Source organism: Setaria viridis, chromosome 3, assembly GCF_005286985.2.
Source record: "Setaria viridis chromosome 3, Setaria_viridis_v4.0, whole genome shotgun sequence".
Classification (NCBI taxonomy): domain Eukaryota; kingdom Viridiplantae; phylum Streptophyta; class Magnoliopsida; order Poales; family Poaceae; genus Setaria; species Setaria viridis.
The window spans coordinates 45126826-45147691 of NC_048265.2; the positions used below are offsets into that span (position 1 = coordinate 45126826).

The 20866-nt window shown below is 45.0% G+C and overlaps 2 protein-coding genes across 3 annotated transcripts; both read left to right on the plus strand.

Annotated features, from left to right (window-relative positions):
* Positions 1-844: 844 nt before the first annotated feature.
* LOC140222128 (cytochrome P450 89A2-like) lies at positions 845-2862 on the plus strand. 2 transcript variants are annotated; one of them, XM_072292323.1, is made up of 2 exons: positions 845-1241; positions 1354-2862. In XM_072292323.1, the coding sequence occupies exon 2, from the start codon at positions 2039-2041 to the stop codon at positions 2546-2548; it is 510 nt and encodes a 169-aa protein (XP_072148424.1). In that variant the 5' UTR covers positions 845-1241; positions 1354-2038; the 3' UTR covers positions 2549-2862. The 2 variants fall into 2 exon arrangements, with proteins under 2 accessions (XP_072148424.1, XP_072148425.1); XM_072292324.1 differs by having other exon boundaries at positions 1425-2862.
* A 16225-nt stretch (positions 2863-19087) lies between these two features.
* On the plus strand, positions 19088-19924 carry LOC117850596 (ureide permease 2). Its single transcript, XM_072292325.1, has 2 exons — positions 19088-19450; positions 19595-19924. Exons 1-2 carry the CDS (start codon positions 19211-19213, stop codon positions 19607-19609), a joined length of 255 nt encoding a protein of 84 aa, XP_072148426.1. The 5' UTR covers positions 19088-19210; the 3' UTR covers positions 19610-19924.
* The last annotated feature ends 942 nt before the right edge of the window (positions 19925-20866 follow it).

Here is a 20866-nt window from a genome sequence, read left to right on the forward strand (position 1 = left end):
GAATGATGAGGTGTTACTGTTGCTAAATATGTGTACCAAAGTCTAAATTGAGAGGGCTCTAGATTTAGGCTTAGCCCGAAAGCCCTCCTAATTTGGAGCGACGAGGAAGATGAGGGTTGTTGGAAGAAAAAAAGTAAAAGAGACAGAAGTAACAAAGCGCCGAAGGAAGTAACACTGGCCTACCTGCTGCTCTGTTGATCTTCTCCGTCTCCGACAAGTTGTTGGCAGGGTGGCCGGCGGGGCGTGTGTGCAGGAGGAGTTCGGGTTAGGGATTTGGGTTTCTGGGTTTGGGTGCTAGGGTTCCATAGCCGGCGGGTTTAAAGGGATGGCGAGCAGTGGTCGCGAGTTGTGGGTGGCAATGGTGCTGCTGGTCACATGGTGGAGGAGGCCAGTTAAGAGGGGCTTGTAGCGAGGCCGCCGCTTGCTTGTAACCGTAGTGGTGTTGGGGGCTGTGGGTGGCAACTCTTGCGCTGGCGCCACCGGAGTCGGACGGGCTGGCCGGGGAGGTGGGGGATCTCTGGTACAATATAAGATGAGGTGAGGGGAAATAGGAGGGAGCATACAGAGGAAGACGAGTGTGGCACATGGAGGAAGAAGAGAGAGCGACGTCACGAAGGAAATGAGAGGAGTCCTGGTGGGTTTTTTTCTTTTTTTCTTTTTGTCATGTGGCGCGTGAAGGTGGAGAGGGGTCTCGCCCAAACGTTATCTGGAGAGTGGCCTCCATATGTGTATACACTAGTAGAAAAATGACCTTCCATCCTCAACAAAAATCTTGGTTGTTTTTGGACCTAGGACTAAAGAGGCTTTAGTCCCGGTTGGTAACACCAACAGGAACTAAAGGTGATCCTCAATAAAAAAAAGCTCGTCCATAGAGATACTTTAGTCCCGGTTGGTGTTACAAACACGGACTAAAGTTGATCCTTCGGTCATTTTAGACATCTACACCGGGGGTCTTGGTCTTGGTAAACCGTTTGTTCCGATTTTTATTAGGAGAATCTGATTAGAGATAGTTTTAAACGTGTTTCGTGATGTATATGGACTCTTCATGGGGTATGACCTCCCAACCATATAAATATAAAAAGCTAAAGCCGATCAGGTATCAAATCAATCAAAAACACTATCTTTTATCTTTTTATCTTTTCATTTATCCTTGCTTTTCCAATCTTATACTTGATGTTCTTCCTTCATCTCTACAAATCGTGAGCATTCTAGGTGCCCTGCCGATCCTAAAGCAACCCAAGGTACGCTTGCACTAACGGGTCCCTCCCGACGAGCGTTTGATGGTTTTCCATCGGGCTCCTGATGAAACAAGATATTCCGGTTTTTAGAATTGGAGGTTCTGGTTTTGCGCAGCGGCGCTGCAACGAACGTCCCTACGTGCTCCACGTTCAAAGTGCTTGTACAACAGCGTGACACATTTTCAGGTCAACACTCCTCGTCACCAAGAATCTCCCAGTCACGGCTATTGGGCAACCACCACGATGGGAGACACTATGCTGGATGACAAGCTTCCCACCACCAAGGGAGGTTGCTGTGCTGCAATGAGGTGGTGAATAAGAGAGGACATAAAACAAAACATAGCTGAATCAAGGTAAGGTGAAAACGGTAACAACAATTAAAGTTAGTCTTGTATTTGTAAGAGTTGGATTTTGCAGTTTTGCACTTTACGGAAAAGATAACCTGTGATTCCAATCAAAGCTTTACCAAGTACCTTGAGCTGGACTATTTTGCTCACTACTGTACCAGTAGTTCATATGGAGCCTTCGAAATCGACCGCTTAGCAGTTTGTAAGAAGAATAATGTGGTGCATGTTTCTTAAAAACTACTCTATCTCTAATAGTCAAAATTTCAAGGGTGGTTCAATCTCGTTTCAACTCTCCGGTCAGTTTCACTCCTACTTTCTCCTCCAATGAGTTCTTTTTGGTGGCCTCCTTTGGGCGTTCAGTCATTTGTCTGAACCCTGAATCGGTGGCACTAGTAGAAAAATGACCTATGCTCGGAGTTCCTGTCCGGCGGCCCCGACTCGACGGCCACGGCGATGCAGTGGACCATGGCGAACCTCATCGCGCGACCGGAGGTCCAAGCGAAGTTCCGAGCTGAGATCAATGGTGTAGTAGCCAGCAGCAAGGGCGGGCGCGTCGACGACATGCACCTGCCGGAGATGCCGTACCTCCGGGCCGTGGTGCTGGAAGGGCTGCGCCGGCACCCGCCGGGACGCTTCATGCTGCCGCACGCGGCGGCGGAGGAGGGCGGGGCGACGCTCGACGCCTTCAGCGTGCCGAGGCACACGCCGCTGAACTTCACGCTGGGCGGCATGGCGATGGACGGGACGGTGTGGTGGGACTGGGACCCGGAGCGCTTCCGGCCGGAGCGGTTCCTTCCCGGCGGTGAGGGGAAGGACGTGGACCTCACCGGCGTCAAGGAAATCAAGATGATGCCGTTCGGCGCCGCGCGGAGGATCTGCCCAGGGATCGAGGTGTCGTTGCTGCACCTCGAGTACTTTGTGGCCAACCTGGTGGGCGTTCGAGTGGAGGGAGGTGCCCGGTGAGCCGGTGGACTTTGGCGAGAGGCTGGAGCTCACCACGGTGATGCGTCGACCACTCCGTGCCATTGTCGTCCCATGCCATTAGTTCAATCCCTGTCATGTAAACAGTACTGCATATAAAGCTGCATGTGGTGGCCTGAGTCATGCCCAAGCTAGTTCAAGGCATGGCTGGAATAATCCATGTCTGAGTTTGTTACGGCCACGATGAGACACGCTCGGATCTTTAATTAGAATGGTGTAGTGTCCATGTTTTGCATATCTATGTATCTGACCAATCTATCAATCCATCAACAGATCGATATAGCTGCTGGAGGATACAGAGTTTCAGTGTAAGGGGAACTGGTGATGACCTTTCGCCCACTGATTTGCTTTTGCCTTCGACTGGTCCGGTGGGAGTGCTTCACATTTCGAGGTGACCCTCTGTGGGGGGACAAACCCAAGCCCAGATGCAGGATGGTTTCAAAAGTATTAGGTTCATCATCCGGTAGGGTGCGGTTCACTCGGTCAACGGACTATTTGGACTTACCCCGAGCTGGATCCAGTGTACACATTCTGCAGAGTTAAAACTATACATATAGCCACGTCCTCAATCATGGACAACCCCATGATGCATTCATTCCTCATATTTTGGAAAATCCTTACCTCCCCTTTAGCTACATATGAGTGTTGTGAGATCGAAATTGCAGTCGGGAAGAGGGAAAGTTTCTCCCTTTCCCTTTAGGATCCGGTTGCAGTTGTTGAGGTGCGAAGAGAGAAGCCTTCACATCGACCCTACTGATGGAGATAGGATGATGGTGATAGGGACCCTAGGGTGCCAGGATGCTCCCGATGTGTTGAGAGATGGGATGATTGTTATGGAAGTTACTCTTTATGCTTCCTACTGCATAGGAAACGTGAGCCTATTCCTTGACTAATAGTTCTATGCCACTTTTAGCTTGCGCATATAAGGATGGTGACTGTTGACGGCAGTTAGTGTGGAAATTTGTAAACCGCAAGCGTACGAATCAGTTGTAGCTTTTCCCTTAGAGTATTCATCAAAGGTTTATCAATCCGTGGATCAGCAGCGACCTGACTAGGGTTTTCCATCTAATCTAACAGAGCGATCCTAACATGAAGCATCGATTGCATATAAAGGCAAACCTGTTGTAAAGATCAAAGGCATGAATAAGTGAAGACCACACACACACACACACACACACACACACACACACACACACATATATATATATATATATATGATATAGCACCACCAAGGTAGCAAGAGCCTATCATCTTCTTGTTGTAGTTCTAGCCAACGAACAAGTACATCATGCATCTCATCCAAAGAAATCTTTCAACTACTAACTGCGGTCAACCTCCCGAAAACCCCCACCCTACACAGAAGCAGACCTCGTCACGATCCCCCCTATCGGCGCAGGCAGTTTAAGGGCACGAGCACAGGTGAACATGTCTAGCTATCATGAAGGGTCAACATACTAGATCTAATCACCATGATCACAGAAAGCATGATATATAGTCTAAACTATAGCATTAAACTAAGGAACTAGCATATTCATGATAAATAGAAAGCATAAAAGGAAGCATTAAGTCACTAATAGATCGGATGACATGAAGAATATTGCTCACATAATAGCTGTATTAGATCATCACCTTCGAGTACATACCATCGACGATCTACTACTGGCTCTCCTGAACTACACCATGGCACAACCATGCAGGGAAACCATGGCGGCTAGGGTTTGGCCTAAGCCATCTCCCAGACAACTCCAGAGACTTGCGGCAACCGTTAGCTCCCTCTGGTGAATGCCCTAGGTTTCGTTGAATTCTGGTGGATGGATACGCATGCTGATGGAGAATGGGGATATTTATAGTCCAAAGGTGCCGTGGAGCAAAGGTAACGTTGATCGGGGCTGAAAACGGTCCAGGCCGATCGGCCTAGACCCCCGTAGGCTGATTCACCTGCCCTTTGTAGGCCTCCAATGCCCGAGCGCTTCATACGAAAGTTGTAGATCTTTTCAAGGCATGCAATTTTCTTTGCAAATTCACCCCTACTGGACTTCATGTGAGGAATATATGGCCCGTGCAAGTTCAGCTCCTCCTACGGGCTTGCAGTTCAATGTTTGTGTTTGGACCTTCCAATATCCAAAGTCCATGCCCAAATCGAACTTGTAGAAAAACCCTTCATTTATATCGTATTTCCTGTAATTTTGCAATATGGTTCAAAACACAACATATATGCGAATATGGGGTTATTTCAGGTGCCAAGTAGTGGGTTAGTATAAGAATTAGTCCAATAATACCACATAAATGACACTAAAAAGGTGTCAATAACGAGCGTCAACAGTGACATGGACCTGTCCCATTCCTTGGGGATGTTCGTGATTTTGCAAGTTACAAGAGTCTGACCACGAGTTCAACCATGACGGATGGTACGACTAAAGGTTGCAACGCTACACTTAAGTGATGCCTATAGTGGAGATCGAGAAGATGGAGTTGCTATCTTGAAGTTTAGTTATCGCTGCATTGGTTTTAGTCATGTCATCCTCTCAAATTTTGGGATGTAATAAATATTGATGTGCAATTATCGTGGTATGGATGTGATATTATGCTGGAATGAGTTTTGTACGTGATAGCTACTGATCTAGGTACTATCACGAAGATATAGGGAGTCGGATTCTCTGCCACGAGAACCCAGTTTTTTCAGTGCTTCTTTATGTCCTTGTCTGCAAAAAGCAATCGGAACGGAGTTAATTTGGTGAAAATTGTTACTGGTGTCCAAATTGTTTGTTTCACTCTAAAACTAGAAACTGATTTGAGTTATCCATGCTCAAGTACCCATGTGTGCAAATCAGATTGGGGCCTACACATATGAACCCAACTGATCGATATACTCAAATACTGGAGAGCTTCTACATTTGTTAGCAGGACTGACAAGTGTCAGTGACGGAAAGCAGAAGAGAAAGCTAAATAAATCATTAGCTTACCTCGAAATGTGGATCTTCTAAAACTACCCTTAACTTTCCAACCAGCGACCTGAGCGTATCCTGCGCTCACGTGCATAATATCTCCAAACCCTATCTGCATACATCCAATTTGATATATTATCACGAGTGAACAATGTTTACTTACTGCGTAAGAAACCATACATTAGTGACAGATAAAATTTATATTAGTGACGGATATTTCTCGCATCACTAAAATATCATCACGAATGTGATTCACATTACTGACGGAAAATCAAATTGCCATTTATAAATATTTACCAGTGACGGTTTTGATTTAACTCACGTCACTAATATGTATCAATAGTGACATGTTTTATAAATTTTCACGTCACTAATGTCAATAGCAATGACGCGTTTTGTAGTAAACCACGTCACTAATGTGACCTATAAGTGATGGATTTTTTACAATCCACATCACTAATATGTATTAATAGTAACATGTTTTATGAACGTTCGCGTCACTAATGCCTAAATCTTTAAATCTGTGAAGTTTGAAAGTCTTTTAAGAAGTAATAAAGGAAATTGGTGCTGCCATGTACCACTTGTGGGAGTACAAGTACAGACTCAGCGATTGGAGTGTAGAACTCTAGAGACTGAGTGATTGGAGCGTAGAACTCTAGAATCAGGATACTGACCGCTGTTAGCCATGTTGTCGTCGTGTTGGCTTTTGTAGCCATGTTGTCGTCGTGTTGGCTTTTGCTTGCTCACGGAGCGCCGGGCAAGAAGAAGCGCCGGCGATGAGGATGAGCCCACGAGGTGGTGGAGGATTGGACTACTCACTAAATAGAGCCCACGAGCCCATGAAGGCGTGGAGGTGAAGCACCCAGCCGGCAACCGCAGCCCGCCGACCCCGCGAAAGCCAGTCCACGCAGTTGCTGCCGATTGCCGCCCGCTGATGTACACCAGCCCCCATGGCAGCTGTTGACTGCCGGTGAAGAATGAGCAAGGGACGAGCCAACCTGCACCCTACCCCTGCACCACGCCCGCCGCCGCCGCAATCCTGTGCCTAGCCACTTGCGGCCCTGACCCTATCAGCCATGTGCTACCCCACCTACCACTATGGCCCCGCGAGGCCGCGACTAGCCGCCTGCCCCCTCTACGCAAGCCGCCATGGCGCCACGCCATCAGCCCTCCACACAGGAGGCTTGCCTCACCCGCCTCCAGTCGGTTGCCACCACACCTGTCCTAGTTCGTGGTTGAAGATGGGGGAGTGCCGCCGCTACAGGGTGATGGGGGAGCAAGCCTAACGGGCTGAGGGATAGGAGACTACAAATTGGACCGGGCATTGGGCTGTTTAGCCCATTTAGATCTATGTTAGCCCAAGCTTAAGTATGTTCAATCATATTAGTGGCCCGATATCTGTCACCATTAGCTTACACCAATTATTGGTGACATGTCTCAACAGTAGCTGTCACTCATATGTCCGAGGTAATGACATTAATGACACGTTTCTACAACCCGCGTTACTAATTCGGCATGCAACAAAATAAGGAATAAACACCAAGCATTTGTGATGTGGGTAGAGAGAAGCCACGTCAGTGATGACGTTTAACATTGGTGACGCAGGTTAAAACGTGTCACTGATATATATTTGGGCATATTAGTGGCGCAAGTAATGAAAACACGTCATTGATGAGGGAACACATTGGTGACACGTCTCAACAAGAACTGTCACTAAGGATTGGTCACCCATCATTAGTGACGCGACTCAACAAGGGCCATCACTAATACTTCAATGCACTTGCTCAGACGAAGATATTAGTGACCCATAGAAAAATCTATATTATTAAGACCACACTAGTGACGTGTTTTTATTTTCCGTCACTAAATAGAGTGTCACTTATGTTGGATTCTTACGTTGTGACTCTAGCAAATGATGCGTCATAACCTCCCAAGCCTTAAAGCCGCTTGGAAGCAAAATACCTCTCCCATTTATATTTTTTCTCCACAATTTAACATGGTGTATTTTAATAATCCCATCTACTTAGATGACATCCGTATCACCTATTTATAAGGTAAAACAACAGTTCAATAATCCCAGTTATATTTTCGTGCTCAATCTGTCAGGTCTTTCAGAACTATAAATTAAAGGGTGTGATATCTGGAAACACGCTGAGGGATCACGCCGCTTCTATGGGTTGTTACTTGTTACTCGTGAGCCATGCAGAGCTTCCATACCGCTTGACATGTTGACCTTTGGAGCAGTAGTGAACAACAAAGTATACAAGAATGCTCGTGCGTTGCTACGGGTCAATGATAAAATGGAACTCACTCGATTTTTAAAATCAAACATCAAATTTGATCCCTATTATGAAATCCAACATTTTTAACTCTTTTATGCTTCCGGTAAGAAATTATTGCTTTAACAATATAATTCTGCGGTCACTTGAATTATTCTAACTGCTATTTTATTGATAAAAGATTGTAACTGCTATTTAATTTGGTTTTAGAAAAGAAACTAACTTATTTGTAACAAAAATTAAGATTAGAACTAAATTATTTTGGCCCAAAATATGGCCCATTTAGATTCAACCAAGACCTTATGCCACTAATTAATCTCCAATTTACCCCTTAAGCCCCTGCTCTTCTCCCTCACATCGCCAGCAGTCTCTCTCATCTTCTCCAACATTGCAGTAAGCCAGTAAGACAACCAGCTCCTCTTTCTCTTTCTCTCCTCTGCCTAACTGCCTACGTGAAGCAGAGCACCAACACTAACTCTTTCCCGGTCCCCATATTGACAAAACCAAGCATCAGCCACGCACACCATGATGTCACCATCATGGCATCGCATATGGCAAGCTGGGAGCCACCGTCCAGGGCAGGCGCTAACCACCAAGCGAGCGCCGCTGGTCGTCGGCAAGGTGCTCCTCTGTCACCGCCACTACCACCAGACGGTGAACAGTAGTGGGGAGAGGTACGCCGTCCTTCAAGCCATGGCTCTTCGAGCCGCATTCCTCCTCGTGCTCCTCACCACTTGTTTGACGGGATCGTCGAAGGCGGCTGCCGGTTCCTCCTCAGCTATGGATGCACCCGACACATGTGCTCTAGCGTAGGCAGTCGGGCACCATCGCAGCCAATGATACATTCGCGGGGAATCTCCGACCCCTTATGTCCCACCTCGAGAGTTGTTGTGATATCGATTGCACAAGCGGAAGCGATTCGGTTCTGGATCGAAGGAGGCGAGGAGCCAGAGAGAGCACGACCACACTAGAGATACGAGATTTGGTAACAGAGTTCGAACGAGGCTTACATCTTCGAAGCTTGCTTACGAGCGCTCCTCCCCGACCACAGCGACACCGGCCACCCCAGGTGCCGGCCAAGCCGGCCAGCACACCCTGCGAGCCTGTCTCTCTGCTTCTCTTTCTTGTGGTTCACATAGTTACAAGGGTGGCCCTCTCCTTTTATAGAGAGGATAGGTACAAATCTACCACCAACTCTACCCTCAAGGCTCGCAGGGTGCGCTGGCCGGCTTGGCCGGCGCCCGGGGTGGCTGGCGTCGCTGTGGTCGGGAAGGAGCGCCCGTAAGCAAGCCCCAAAGATGTAGGCCTCTGCCGAACTCCATTACCAAATCTCATATCTCCAGTGTGGTCGTGCTCTCTCCGACTCCCTACCTCCGTCAATCCAGAACCGAATCGCTTTCGCTTTTTTTGAACCGAACAGCAGGGGAGGCCCCTACTGTTTTTTTTATATATAAAAGGGATATTTACAAATTACAAGACCATAGGTACAAAGAAGATCCTAACTACTAGAGGGGAAAGCACTATGTTAGATTACATAACCAAATGTTCAACTCTTGTTTCAAAGAAGGTTTAGCCCTATGCATAATCAGAGAAAGTTCCTCCTTGAAACCCATCTTCCATCTATCCAGAGAGAGGGCTGCACCATCAAAGATAATGCCATTTCTATGCAACCATATGCACCAGCAAGCAACCATCAAGATTTCCATGAATATTTTGGATCCAAACTTCTGGCGAGCATCAATGATCAATCCCACTGTTGAGAGGGAAAGATCCTAGGTAACCCCAAGCCAGTTCCAACACCAAATACTGAAAAGGCAAGTGAAGAAGAGGTGGTACAGGGTTTCTTCATGTCCGGAAGTGCAAAGTACACAAGTATAATCATCCAGTACCATGTGTTTCCCGCGGAGGAGATTGCGAGTGTTCAAACGATCTTTGAGTAGCAGCTAAAAGAAGAACTTGTGTTTACCTTGTGGACTAGATTTCCACATCCATTTAAAAATCAGCGAGGCAGCAGCATTTCCTTTGAGCACAGTATAAGCTTTTCTGGAGGAATAGATATCCTTACCCCAGATATAGGACCAAGAGTCCGATCCATTTCTGTTAACACCTACACCCAGAACTCTAAGACTGAGTACTTGCAATTGTTCTGAAGCAATCATTGAGAGGGGAGTATAGAAATTTTGATGAGCATCCTGCCTCAAACAGAGCGCAACCGAGATGTTTTGATTTTTGACAAAGGAAAAGAGTTGAGGATATTGCCATTGTAGAACACCCAAATCCCAAAGCTCTTTCCAGAACATAGCTGTGAGACCGTCCTTCACCTTGCAAGCTGCAATCAGCCTGAAGCTATTAGAGAGTGACACGACATCTCTCCACCAGAAGGATCCTACCGGGGATCTGACATGTGGCACAATCGGTCTTTTGTAGAAACACTTCCAAGTCAAGTGAACCCAAGGCAGATCATCTCTGTTATAAAATTTGTGCATGAACTTCAGAAGGAGGGCAGTATTATGAGTTTTAAGATCAATGATGCCGAGACCCCTTGCTGTTTGGACAGACAAGCCTTTTTCCATGCAACTAGACAGCCACCTCTACGGTTAATGTCACATTTTCCCATTAGTAATGTTTTCTATACTTATCAATGTGCTCAATAACCCCAACAGGAAATTTTAGAGAGCAAAGATAAAATGTAGAAAGGGAGCTGAGTATAGAGTTCACCACTACCAATCTTCCAGCATAAGAGAGAAAGGTATTCAAACCCATCAGCCTTCTCTCAATTCTATTGAGTAAGGGAAGGAATTCCTGAAATGTTGGCCTTGTTGTTCCCAGGGGCAGCCCTAAATAGGTAAATGGCATGGAACCTATTTGGCATCCAAGAGTGTTGGCTAGAAGCTGTGCTTTGGCATCATCAATATTGATTGGAATAAAAAAAGACTTGCTAAAGTTGAGCTTGAGGCCTGTAGATAGAGCAAATGTATGGAGCAGGTCTATCAAACAAAGCAGCTGTGGCACATCTGTTGGCAGAACGATCAGTGTGTCATCTGCATACTGAACAATTGGATAATCTCCACCAAAAGTCTAACCAAGAGGGTGTTGAAGCTGTCCTAATGAGCAAGCATTATTAACCACAGACTGAAGTAAATCAGTTAGAACAAATAGCAATGGTGATAGAGGATCACCCTGCCTAACACCCCTCTTGCACTTGAAGGGTTTACTAGGGACACCATTCAGTAGAACTGATGAGGAGCCAAAACCCATAATAGACTGAATCCACCCAATCCATTTGTCTATGAATCCTTTATGTTTGAGCATACTAAGGATGACATGGTGTTCCACTTTATCAAAAGCCCTTTCAAAGTCTAATTTGAGAAGGATTATTTCTTTCTTTGACTGCTGACAAATGTGCAAGAATTGGAAGTCCCAAGCCAGGCAATCTTGTATGGTGCATCCCTTGATGAAGCCATATTGATTAGTGTGAACAATCCTCAAAATCACACACTGCAATATGTTGGCAACCAATTTGGTTAACATTTTAAGGGAATAATTCAGAAGGGAGACGAGTCTAAAGTCATTGTCCTTCTTAGGGATGAGAGTGATCAATTAACTATTAATGCAGGAGAGGTCCATATTGCCATATGTGAATGCAGCACAAAGCCTGTAAAAGTCTTCATATATTATGTTCCAACATTTCTTCACGAAAAAACCATTAAAACCGTCCGGGCCTGGGGCATGATCAGAGGGTAGATCCTTAATAGCTTGATCAATTTCCTCTTTTTAGAATGAATCATCTAGCACAAGAAGGTTAACACTTTGCACCAGGTTAGCTAGATCAAAAAGAACTATATCTTATTCTGAAACTCCAAGTCTCTCCTTAAAAACAGTCCAAAGAATACCATCCTTAAGATTATGATCAGAGACCGAAGTACCATCCTCTAGTTGCAAATGAGCAATATAGTTTCTCCAGAAAGAGATAGTGGCAATAGCTTGAAAAAGACTTGTGTTTTCATCTCCAAATTTCACTCATCTAATTGTGGCCCGTTGTTTCCAGTAAATTCTTTTATAGCTTCCAAAAGATTTGCCAAATGAAATTTAACAGCTTTTCTGAAATTCCTCTCTACTCTACACAGAAATTGTTGTTCCTCAAGACCATCTAGCATGGACAATACCCAGTTGCAATTGTTGATCAACTTCCCTAGTCTAGAAATCTCTTTAGCCCATAGTTTGAGACCTCTCATGAGTTGTACGAATTTTCCAAAGATTGTCTTGGCCATATTTGAGTAGAACGGATTATTATGCCAATATAGAGCAATTGTATCTGAGAAACCCTGTAGATCCACCCAATAATTTTCAAATCTAAACTGAGCAAACCTTGGTATATCAGAACCAATGATAATAGAATAAGGAGTATGATCAAAGATGGATCTGGCCAAGGACTGAACTTTTGTTGCTGGGAAAGACAAAAGCCAAGAAGATGAAATAAGCACCCAATCAATCTTCTCCAGTAAAGGATCAGGTTGCATGTTGCTCCATGTGAAGTGCCCGCTTTCAAATGGAACATCCACAAGGTTCTAGTCCTATATCAGATCATTGAACATGAGCATATCACTAGCAGAGCCACTAGGCTTATTTCTATTTTCTGGGCATCAAATTAAGTTAAAGTCCCCAACCAGCATCCATTCTTCAAATTCAGAAACATCAAAATTATAAAGCCAATTAGAGAACTCAGCCTTCTCAGCAAGAGAGGATGGACCATAAATATTGGTAAGGTGGAAACTTTTGTCAGTCGACAGGGATCTCAATTTAAGAGTAATCAAAGAAGCATTCACACAGACTACTGATCCATCAAAACCATTACCATTCCACATAGTTAGCAGCCCCCCAGAAGCACCAACTAATGGAGAGAAGCAAAATTTATTTAGATGTCTCAGGAAAACTTGGAGATATAGGCACCATCAAAGGATTCTCATTTTGTTTCCCGAATACAAACGATAGATGTTGCACTTTCTGAAATCTTATCTCGAATGCAATCCCATTTTTGTTGTGAGTTAATACCACGAACATTCCACACAAGCACATTCCAGGTTTTTGTACTACTCATTGATAAACCAAAATAGAGCAACCAATAGGAGCCAATATCTCGTAGAGAAAGGCCAGCAACAACACATAATGAGCAACACTAACTATCATTAGGGTAAACCAAATAGTCTGGTACATAGCAAAAGGATACTGACACTGGGGGAAGTTCAAACAGCTAGAGAAGCAAAGGTTCGATGAAAGATAGATAAAAGATAACGGCACAGCAGTCTGACGATCATAATCGCTTCCTCTTGTGTGCTCGATATCACAACAATTGGTATCAGAGCTGTATGGTTGGTTTTGGATCGTGAGGAGGCGTGGAGAGAGGTGGAGATGTGAGGTTCATGCCTCACAGGTGCCGGGAAGCTGCTCGGTGTGGCGCAAGGTGGAGCATGGCGGTGGTTAGCAATCCGACCAGTGGTGTTGGACACGCTAGGAGGGTGGCCTAGCTTGTCCGATGGGCTGCAGTTGGCGAGGATCGGCGAGACGTGGTGGTCGGGCCAACACAGTGGCCGGTGAAGACAATGCCGGGTTGGGGCATCAGCATCGGCTCGCGATCCAGACCGGCAGGGGCCAGACGTGGCTGGTGGCTGGGTCGACTGGAGTGCAGGAGCACCACGGTGGAGGTGGTGTGATCGGGTGTTGCACGGGTGGCGGCATCACGACACGACGAGCAGAGGGTGTCGTAGCAAGCTCCAAATCTGATTTTTGCATCTCAAAGTCCTCTGATGATGGCATAGCTAATTCCCTTAGCGACATTTCTTCATTTTCCAATGGTGAGACGAACAGATCCATCTAGGCACTGAAAAGAAAAATAAAAATAAAAAGATTCTACACAAAAATTAAGTATTAGTGGGTTAGCAAAATCAATACAAAGATCAAACACAGCAAACTGACTTGTTCCCTTGCAATGGCGCCAAAAAAGCTTGTTGACGGCAGTTAGCATGCCAATTCATGAACCGCAAGCGCACGGATCAGATGTAGCTTTTCCCTTAGAGTATTCCCTCAAGGTTATCAATCCGTGGAACAAGTAGGATTCTGGCTCTCACTTTATAGTAATCTTACTAACAGAATTAGGCAATATGAGTTGTGTAGAGAGACAAACTAATCTAAACTAACAAAGAGCAAAGGGTGATACAAGATAGAAAACAAAGATAGATTTGTGTTCCCTCCCTAGGATCTAGCTTCACATGAATATATATCTACTATACAAAAGGGGTGTTGCCTTCACTAGCTTCACAGCAGTTATGTGCTTGCTCCGCTCTTTCCCTCCTGCATACCATCACTACTCAGGGATACTCAACAACCTCGCTCACACATCTATATCAAAGTGTCCGCAGAGTTAAACTAATCACCACGATTACCACAAACTCTACTAAGAATATGTGCTGATCAGAACACATATGAATGAAGCATTGCAATGACATAGACCATGAAGAATTGATAGGCATAAAGTACATGTACCAGTTACATATCAAGGATCCAAACTATCCTAGGGATGAATAGAGGCTTTACCCCATCATTTTATAGAGATTGATGTACAAAGGGGTCGAGGAGACTCTGGAGAACGTCGTCACCGAAGATGGCGGCGAGAGGAGGTAGGAACCCCCTAGGCCGATCATCCTAGGGCTCCTCAGGCCGATCGGCCTAAGGTCTTCTTCGCGCCTCCTAGCCTCCACCGACGTTGGTCATCGCGGTGATCTGATCTAATCCTTGTTTTTCATTTTGTGGCGGTGGTGGCTAGGTCTAAACTCGTCGGGATTGTTCCTCCTTTTCGAATGTCCTTGTATCTATAGTTGTCGGTGTCGGTTGGGGTGCCTTCGTGGTCAAGTATCTAGAAAATAACCCTAGGATCATCGAGGGTTTCATTCTGGTGAAAGGGGGGCATCGAATGGGGCTGAAAACGGGCCAGGCCGATCGGCCTGAACCCCCATGGGCCGATTTTCCTACCCTATGTTGGCCTTCAATGCACAAGAGCTTCATACGAAAGTTGTAGATCTCATCGAGCCATGCAATTTTCCCTATAAATTCGCCCTAATTGGATTTCGGATGAGGAAGATATGGCCCGTGCAAGTTCAGCTTCTTCTGCGGGCCTACAGTTCAATGTTCATGATTTGGGCCTTCCAATTCCAATTCGGGCCAAAGTACAACTTGTAGAAAAATCCTTCATTTATGTCGTATTTCCTGTGATTTTCCAATATGGTCCAAAACACAACACATATGCAATAATGGGGTTATTTCAAGTACCAAGTGGCGGGTTAGCATAAGAATATGCATGAAAACACTATTCAAATGGCACTAAAAGTGTATTAATAACGAGCATCAACAATGTGAAGAAGGACTGTCTAGGGGAAAAAGGAGGCAAGTGATAATGTTGCAGGGTCATCGTGTGACTCGGATAATGACAGTAATCTTCTCTCGGTATCAAGTGAAAAACAGTCATATAAATTATGGTTGTTAGATTTAGCTAGCTCCTTTCATGCGACGAACAAGGTGGAGTGGTTCTCTTCGTACATGTGATGAACAAGGTGGAGTGGTTCTCTTCGTACAAGGCTTGTGATTTGGCATAGCCTACTTGAGTGATGACACAGGACACCGTGTTGTTGGACTAGGTGACATCAAGATCAAAATGAAGGATGAAGATGAGCTAGTGCTCCAAGGTGTATAGCATGTGCCAGGCTTGCGGAGGAATCTGATTTCGCTTGGTGCTCTATATGGTGATGGTCTGATGTTCCGGGCTGAACCGGATAAGGTGACTATGATGATCATTAAGGGCAGTGTGACTGTGATGGTGGGAGAGAGGATGGCATCACAGCTTTACAAGTTGCGAGGGTGTGTTGTTGCAGGTGGAGTCATCGGGAAGTTGCAATTGCAAGGATATATAGCAGGGCTTCCTGAAGGCGGCGGGCTTGAGGCCAAGTCAGACTTGTCAAGCTGCTCTTTATGAGCGGCAAAGGCAACAACTCAAGTCTGGAGTACATGGTGGTTCGTGCATGACAACTTCAAGGTGGTGAAATATTCGCCAAGGTGGAGATTGTTGAAAATGTGTCGAATATTTATTTGTATTAAGAGGTTACATAGATTTGATGTTGCAATTAGTGGTAGAGGGTACAGTTGGTGATATACGTGTACCCGGCCTCTCTATAAAAGGAGGGCCACCCTTGTAACTATGTGAACCACAAGAAAGAGAAGCAGAGAGACAAGCTCGCAGGGTGCGTCAGCCGGCTGGGCCGGCGCTCAGGGTGGCCGGTGTCGCTGTGGTCGGGGAGGAGCGCCCGTAAGCAAGCTCCGGAGATGTTGGTCTTGGCCTCGGCCGAACTCCGTTACCAAATCTCGTGTCTCCAGTGTGGTCGTGCTCTCTTCGACTTCCTACCTCCAACGATCTAGAACCGAATTGCTTCCACTTATGCGTTCGATATCACAACAAAAGTCGAGACCAAGACCCCACCGTGGGGTTGGAGGTCGGCACGGTGGGCGACGGTGGCAAGCGTGTGCATAGCGTGGCGCTCTGCCGCGGCTACGTGGCGCGCGGCATGCGCCGAGTGCGTCCGCACCGCAGCGTCGCAGCCCTCCACCTGTGCGTGTCCAAGAACTGGACGTCGCCGGCATACTGAAGCGGCAGACAATTACAGCGTACCTCTCCCGCTGTTGGTCACCGCTACTACAAGACGGAGACCATTACTTCTATATTTTCTTGCCTTTTCCTCTCCTCTGTCACACAGTGCTTTGTCTCCTCGTGCTCGATTGAGTCTGGCGCTGGCTGCTATGTATGATATTTTTTATTGTACCAGGAGTTTGTTCAATCGGAACCGTTTTGGACTCTTCGAGTCGCAGCACACCTCGTTAGAGCAAGTACGTGGTTACAATAGCAGTTTCATAGATCATCTCATAAAGTGCCATATAGAATTTTTTATAATATGGAGGAGAGAGAGGAGAGAGAAAGAGATTGTTGTTTCGCAAAATAACCATCTCATGAGCTAAATTTTAGGACGAGATAATTCAACAACTATTGTACGAGTTGTTGTTGCCATGCAACTCATAATATTTATTTTTTCCATATGCATAAATTAAGAAATTATATAACTCTACCAAACAATCCATAAGACAACCCATTGTATGGGTTGTCTGTTGAGTCATCTCAAGATTACGTGTCAATGCATGACGATACCAATAACTTCTCTTAGACTTTGGATCAAATGCGTAATGCAAACGGGAAGAATTGGATGAGCGGGACAGAGGCCTCACCTTGTCGGTGAGATAATGTCGGTGAGATAAGTTGGACCAAACCAAAATTAGAGGGCAAGAGACTTACTTACTTTACCTATTTAATAATAGGTAAGAAAAGCAAAACTATAATAGCGGTCCAGATTTGAATCGATCCGATATGAAGTCGGATTGCAAAAGTTATCTCAATCGAAGGTGCTCAAATGTTGGGAAATTGGGTCTTCCGTTTTGGAACCTCGGCTTTATCTGGACAAGTTATAATTGTACTTGTTTAGGTTTGTTTAATGTGTATTAGAAGATTTGCGATTTCTAACTGAGGCAAACCTTCCCCTACCCCGTAATAGGACCAGAATTGGACCACATCCTCATGGAATCGAATTCAAATAGCAAATTTTACCACATTTAAACTTGAACAAGAATACAGATTCAGATATTCTAGAATATGAATATAAAACGGATAGCTCAAATTCGGATTCGTATTCAGATATCTACTTATTTTTTGATAGCAATTAGCAAGTATCCATTCATTTTATTGATAGTTTTTAAAGAACAAAATGATTATAAAACATACATGTAGAATTAAACATTACACGTGAAAAAATCACTTCTTAAAACTATTTTCTAAAATATTTTTAATAAATGAATATGAATATTTTGGTGAGATTAAACACAGTAGTTTTTTTCTGTCATGTCCTTTTGCTAAGAAGTCTCCCACTTTTCTTAAATCAACCCACGGTCCTATCGCCCTCGCCCATCTGAGATCGCTCATTTTTGTAAAAAAAATCACTCACCTTTTCTAATATATTTATTAATACTTCATATTAAACATATGATTATTTATTATCTGTCACGCTATCTTGTAAAAACCATTTCCTTCAATCAACCTGTGGTCCTATAGCCCTCATCCACCTCCATTTTGCCAAAAAAAAAAAACCTTGCATCAAGCCAAGGCCCTCTTGTCGGGGCTCTCCATCGCCATCATGCGCCCATTAAGCCATTTCTCCTGAAGAGTTTTGCACCACCGCCTAGGCTAGCCTCCCTCCAAGCCCTCATTCCCGTTGTCCCTCTTTCTGCCGGTCTCAGCTACCCTTTCCATCCCACCCGTTGGCGGCTTGGCGCTCGATGGACGGCGCCGACCACCCTTCACTCCGTCTCTCTCCGTCCACCCACCCCTCTGAGACCGAAGAGCCTTCATAGGAGCACCTGCTAGCGATGGAGAACATGGTGGCTATCGCAGCGGCGCTACTGTTTGTCACGATGAGGAAGAAGAATGGAGAGAGCGAGGAAGGTGGAAAGAAGTCATGCGGCGAGGGTTTAGGCTTTCAGGCCGATTGGGTGCTGGAGTACATCACGTTGTATAACTGGATTTGGATTTTAGATTAATAACATTTCTGAGCGTATATTTTTTATATTAATAACATTAGTAAAATAAAGTAGGTGAAAGTAACTTGCATCAATAACTATATTAATTTTTAACCTAAAATCAAAATAATAAATTTATAGCATAGTTTAGAGAGGTGTTTATTATATACAAATACAGATAATATCGTATATTTCGTCCATATCCATATTTATTTCGAATATGAATCAAAATCAAATCTAGAAAAAACGAATTTGGATACATTCATTTTAGTTACCACACAATTTTCTAATCGGATAATTTAGATAATCGTGTGCTACTTTTACCTCGAAGCCATCACGGTTGATACCCTTATTTTTTATTAAAATATAATTAAAAGAAACTGGTGACCAAAATATATTGATTGATAGACCATTCTCTAGAAAGAGGCAGAGGCAACTGATTAATCTAATCAAACAACAACGAACCTGATCCGAAAGTATTAAAAGTCCACCGCATTCAACAAATATTAGATAGCCTTTCTTAATGGGTTTGTAATCTGAATCCCTGATTTAATTATTCAATCACGGAGTCAGCATTTTTCGCATTTTCGAGTCCTGGAGCAGATCTCAAGAACTCGAATGAATCTTTTATCCAATATAACAGAGTCTATACAGCATCATCTCCATTGTCAGGTCAACATGCTTGCTTGAATGCTTGACCAGATCTGGCAGAGATCTCCCTGCAGTTCTTCGCTTCTTGTCCCTCGCCATCGGCAGAGATGCCCATCTCCGTGGACGACAGAGGCGGCGCCATCGCGCTCATGCTGGCGTCCCTCTTCCTCCTGGGCACCTGGCCGGCTCTCCTGACGCTGCTGGAGCGCAGAGGACGGCTGCCCCAGCACACCTACCTCGACTACTCCATCACCAACCTCCTCGCCGCCGTCGTGATCGCTATCAAATTTGGGCAGGCTGGAGAAACCAGCCCAGGCGAGCCAGACTTCTTCACGCAGCTCGGCCAGGTTAGTGTCTTGCAAGTTTCCAGTTTCTGAAGTCACTGCTGTTTAAGCTAATGCAACCTGAATGTCTCAATTGTGACCCTGTCAGATGAAAAAGGTTTTTCTTTTTTTACCCAGAAGCATTCATTTTTTTTGGTTTATCTGCAGCAAATACTTTCTTAGATTGGAAATGTGATGGCAGATGAAGGATAACTGGCCTTCAGTGCTGATGGCAATGGCTGGCGGCCTCGCTATCGGTCTCGGAAACCTGGCCTCGCAGTACGCATGGGCGTTTGCTGGTTTGTCAGTGACAAACATCATCTGCTCAAGCATGACGGTACTTCTAGGTGCATTCAGGCATATCTGAATATTTTGTCATCACTGTAAAAACTCAGGCTCTTGAAAGTTGTGGACCTTAGCTATTCAGAATGCACTCATCTGCAGGCACAACAATCAACTATGTTCTTGATGGTCGCATAAATCGAGCCGATATACTCTTCCCCGGTGTCCTGTGCTTCCTCATAGCAGTGTTCCTTGGCGCCGCGGTCCATTCTTCCAACGCCAAGGATGATGAACGGAAGCAAAGCATGTCAGGCAGCCATTTCTGAACAAACAATATGTTTTTTTCATTCAAAAGCATCTCCTTGGTGTCAAGAAGCTCTAAATATTTGCACGAAGAATGCGAGCTCAGTATGGCCTGCTAACGGGGGAATTCTACCAACCCCCCCCCCCCCCCCCCCCCCCCCCCCCACCCACCCATGAATATACTACTTCTACCCACCCCGTCCTGCCCCACAAGAGCCGGCTTACCCTGACGCATGCCACAACACCATTGCATGCATAGATTCATTACAAATGCATTAACAAATATACGTTACATCACAGGCACAAGTAGTTAGCATCAGGAACCAACCAATTTTATACAGTCCACCTGTCAGTACACTGAGTAAGTAAATAAACATCATGATCAAAAGGCACAATTTTCCTCAAGTTCTCAATATCTTCGGGAACAACTAGATCAACATACTGCAATTCATAAATATTCTCTGCAATGATAAGTGAGATTGGAAGGCACGGTCTCTAAACCATGCATGGTCCCTTCCAGGTCAGTTTCCTCGGAAGATAAAATAAAGAGGCACAGATCGTACACCAGTCAAGAACAGAAGCTCAATCCATCCTGACAAAAGCTGCAGTCAAAAACCACATCAATCAGAAAGGTATGCACCGGTCATGAACAGAAGCTGCAGCCAGTCAGGAACATAAGCACAAGTTACTACCCTAAATCATCATGAAAAATTGTTTTGCAGATTTCAATTCAAGTAGGAAAAAGAAACAAAGAGACTGAAACAACAAACAACAAATTTTTATTGAGTTAATAAAAATAATTGATTGTAGCAATGCTGTGGCAATACCTTCACTGATCCAGCCAGAAACTAATGC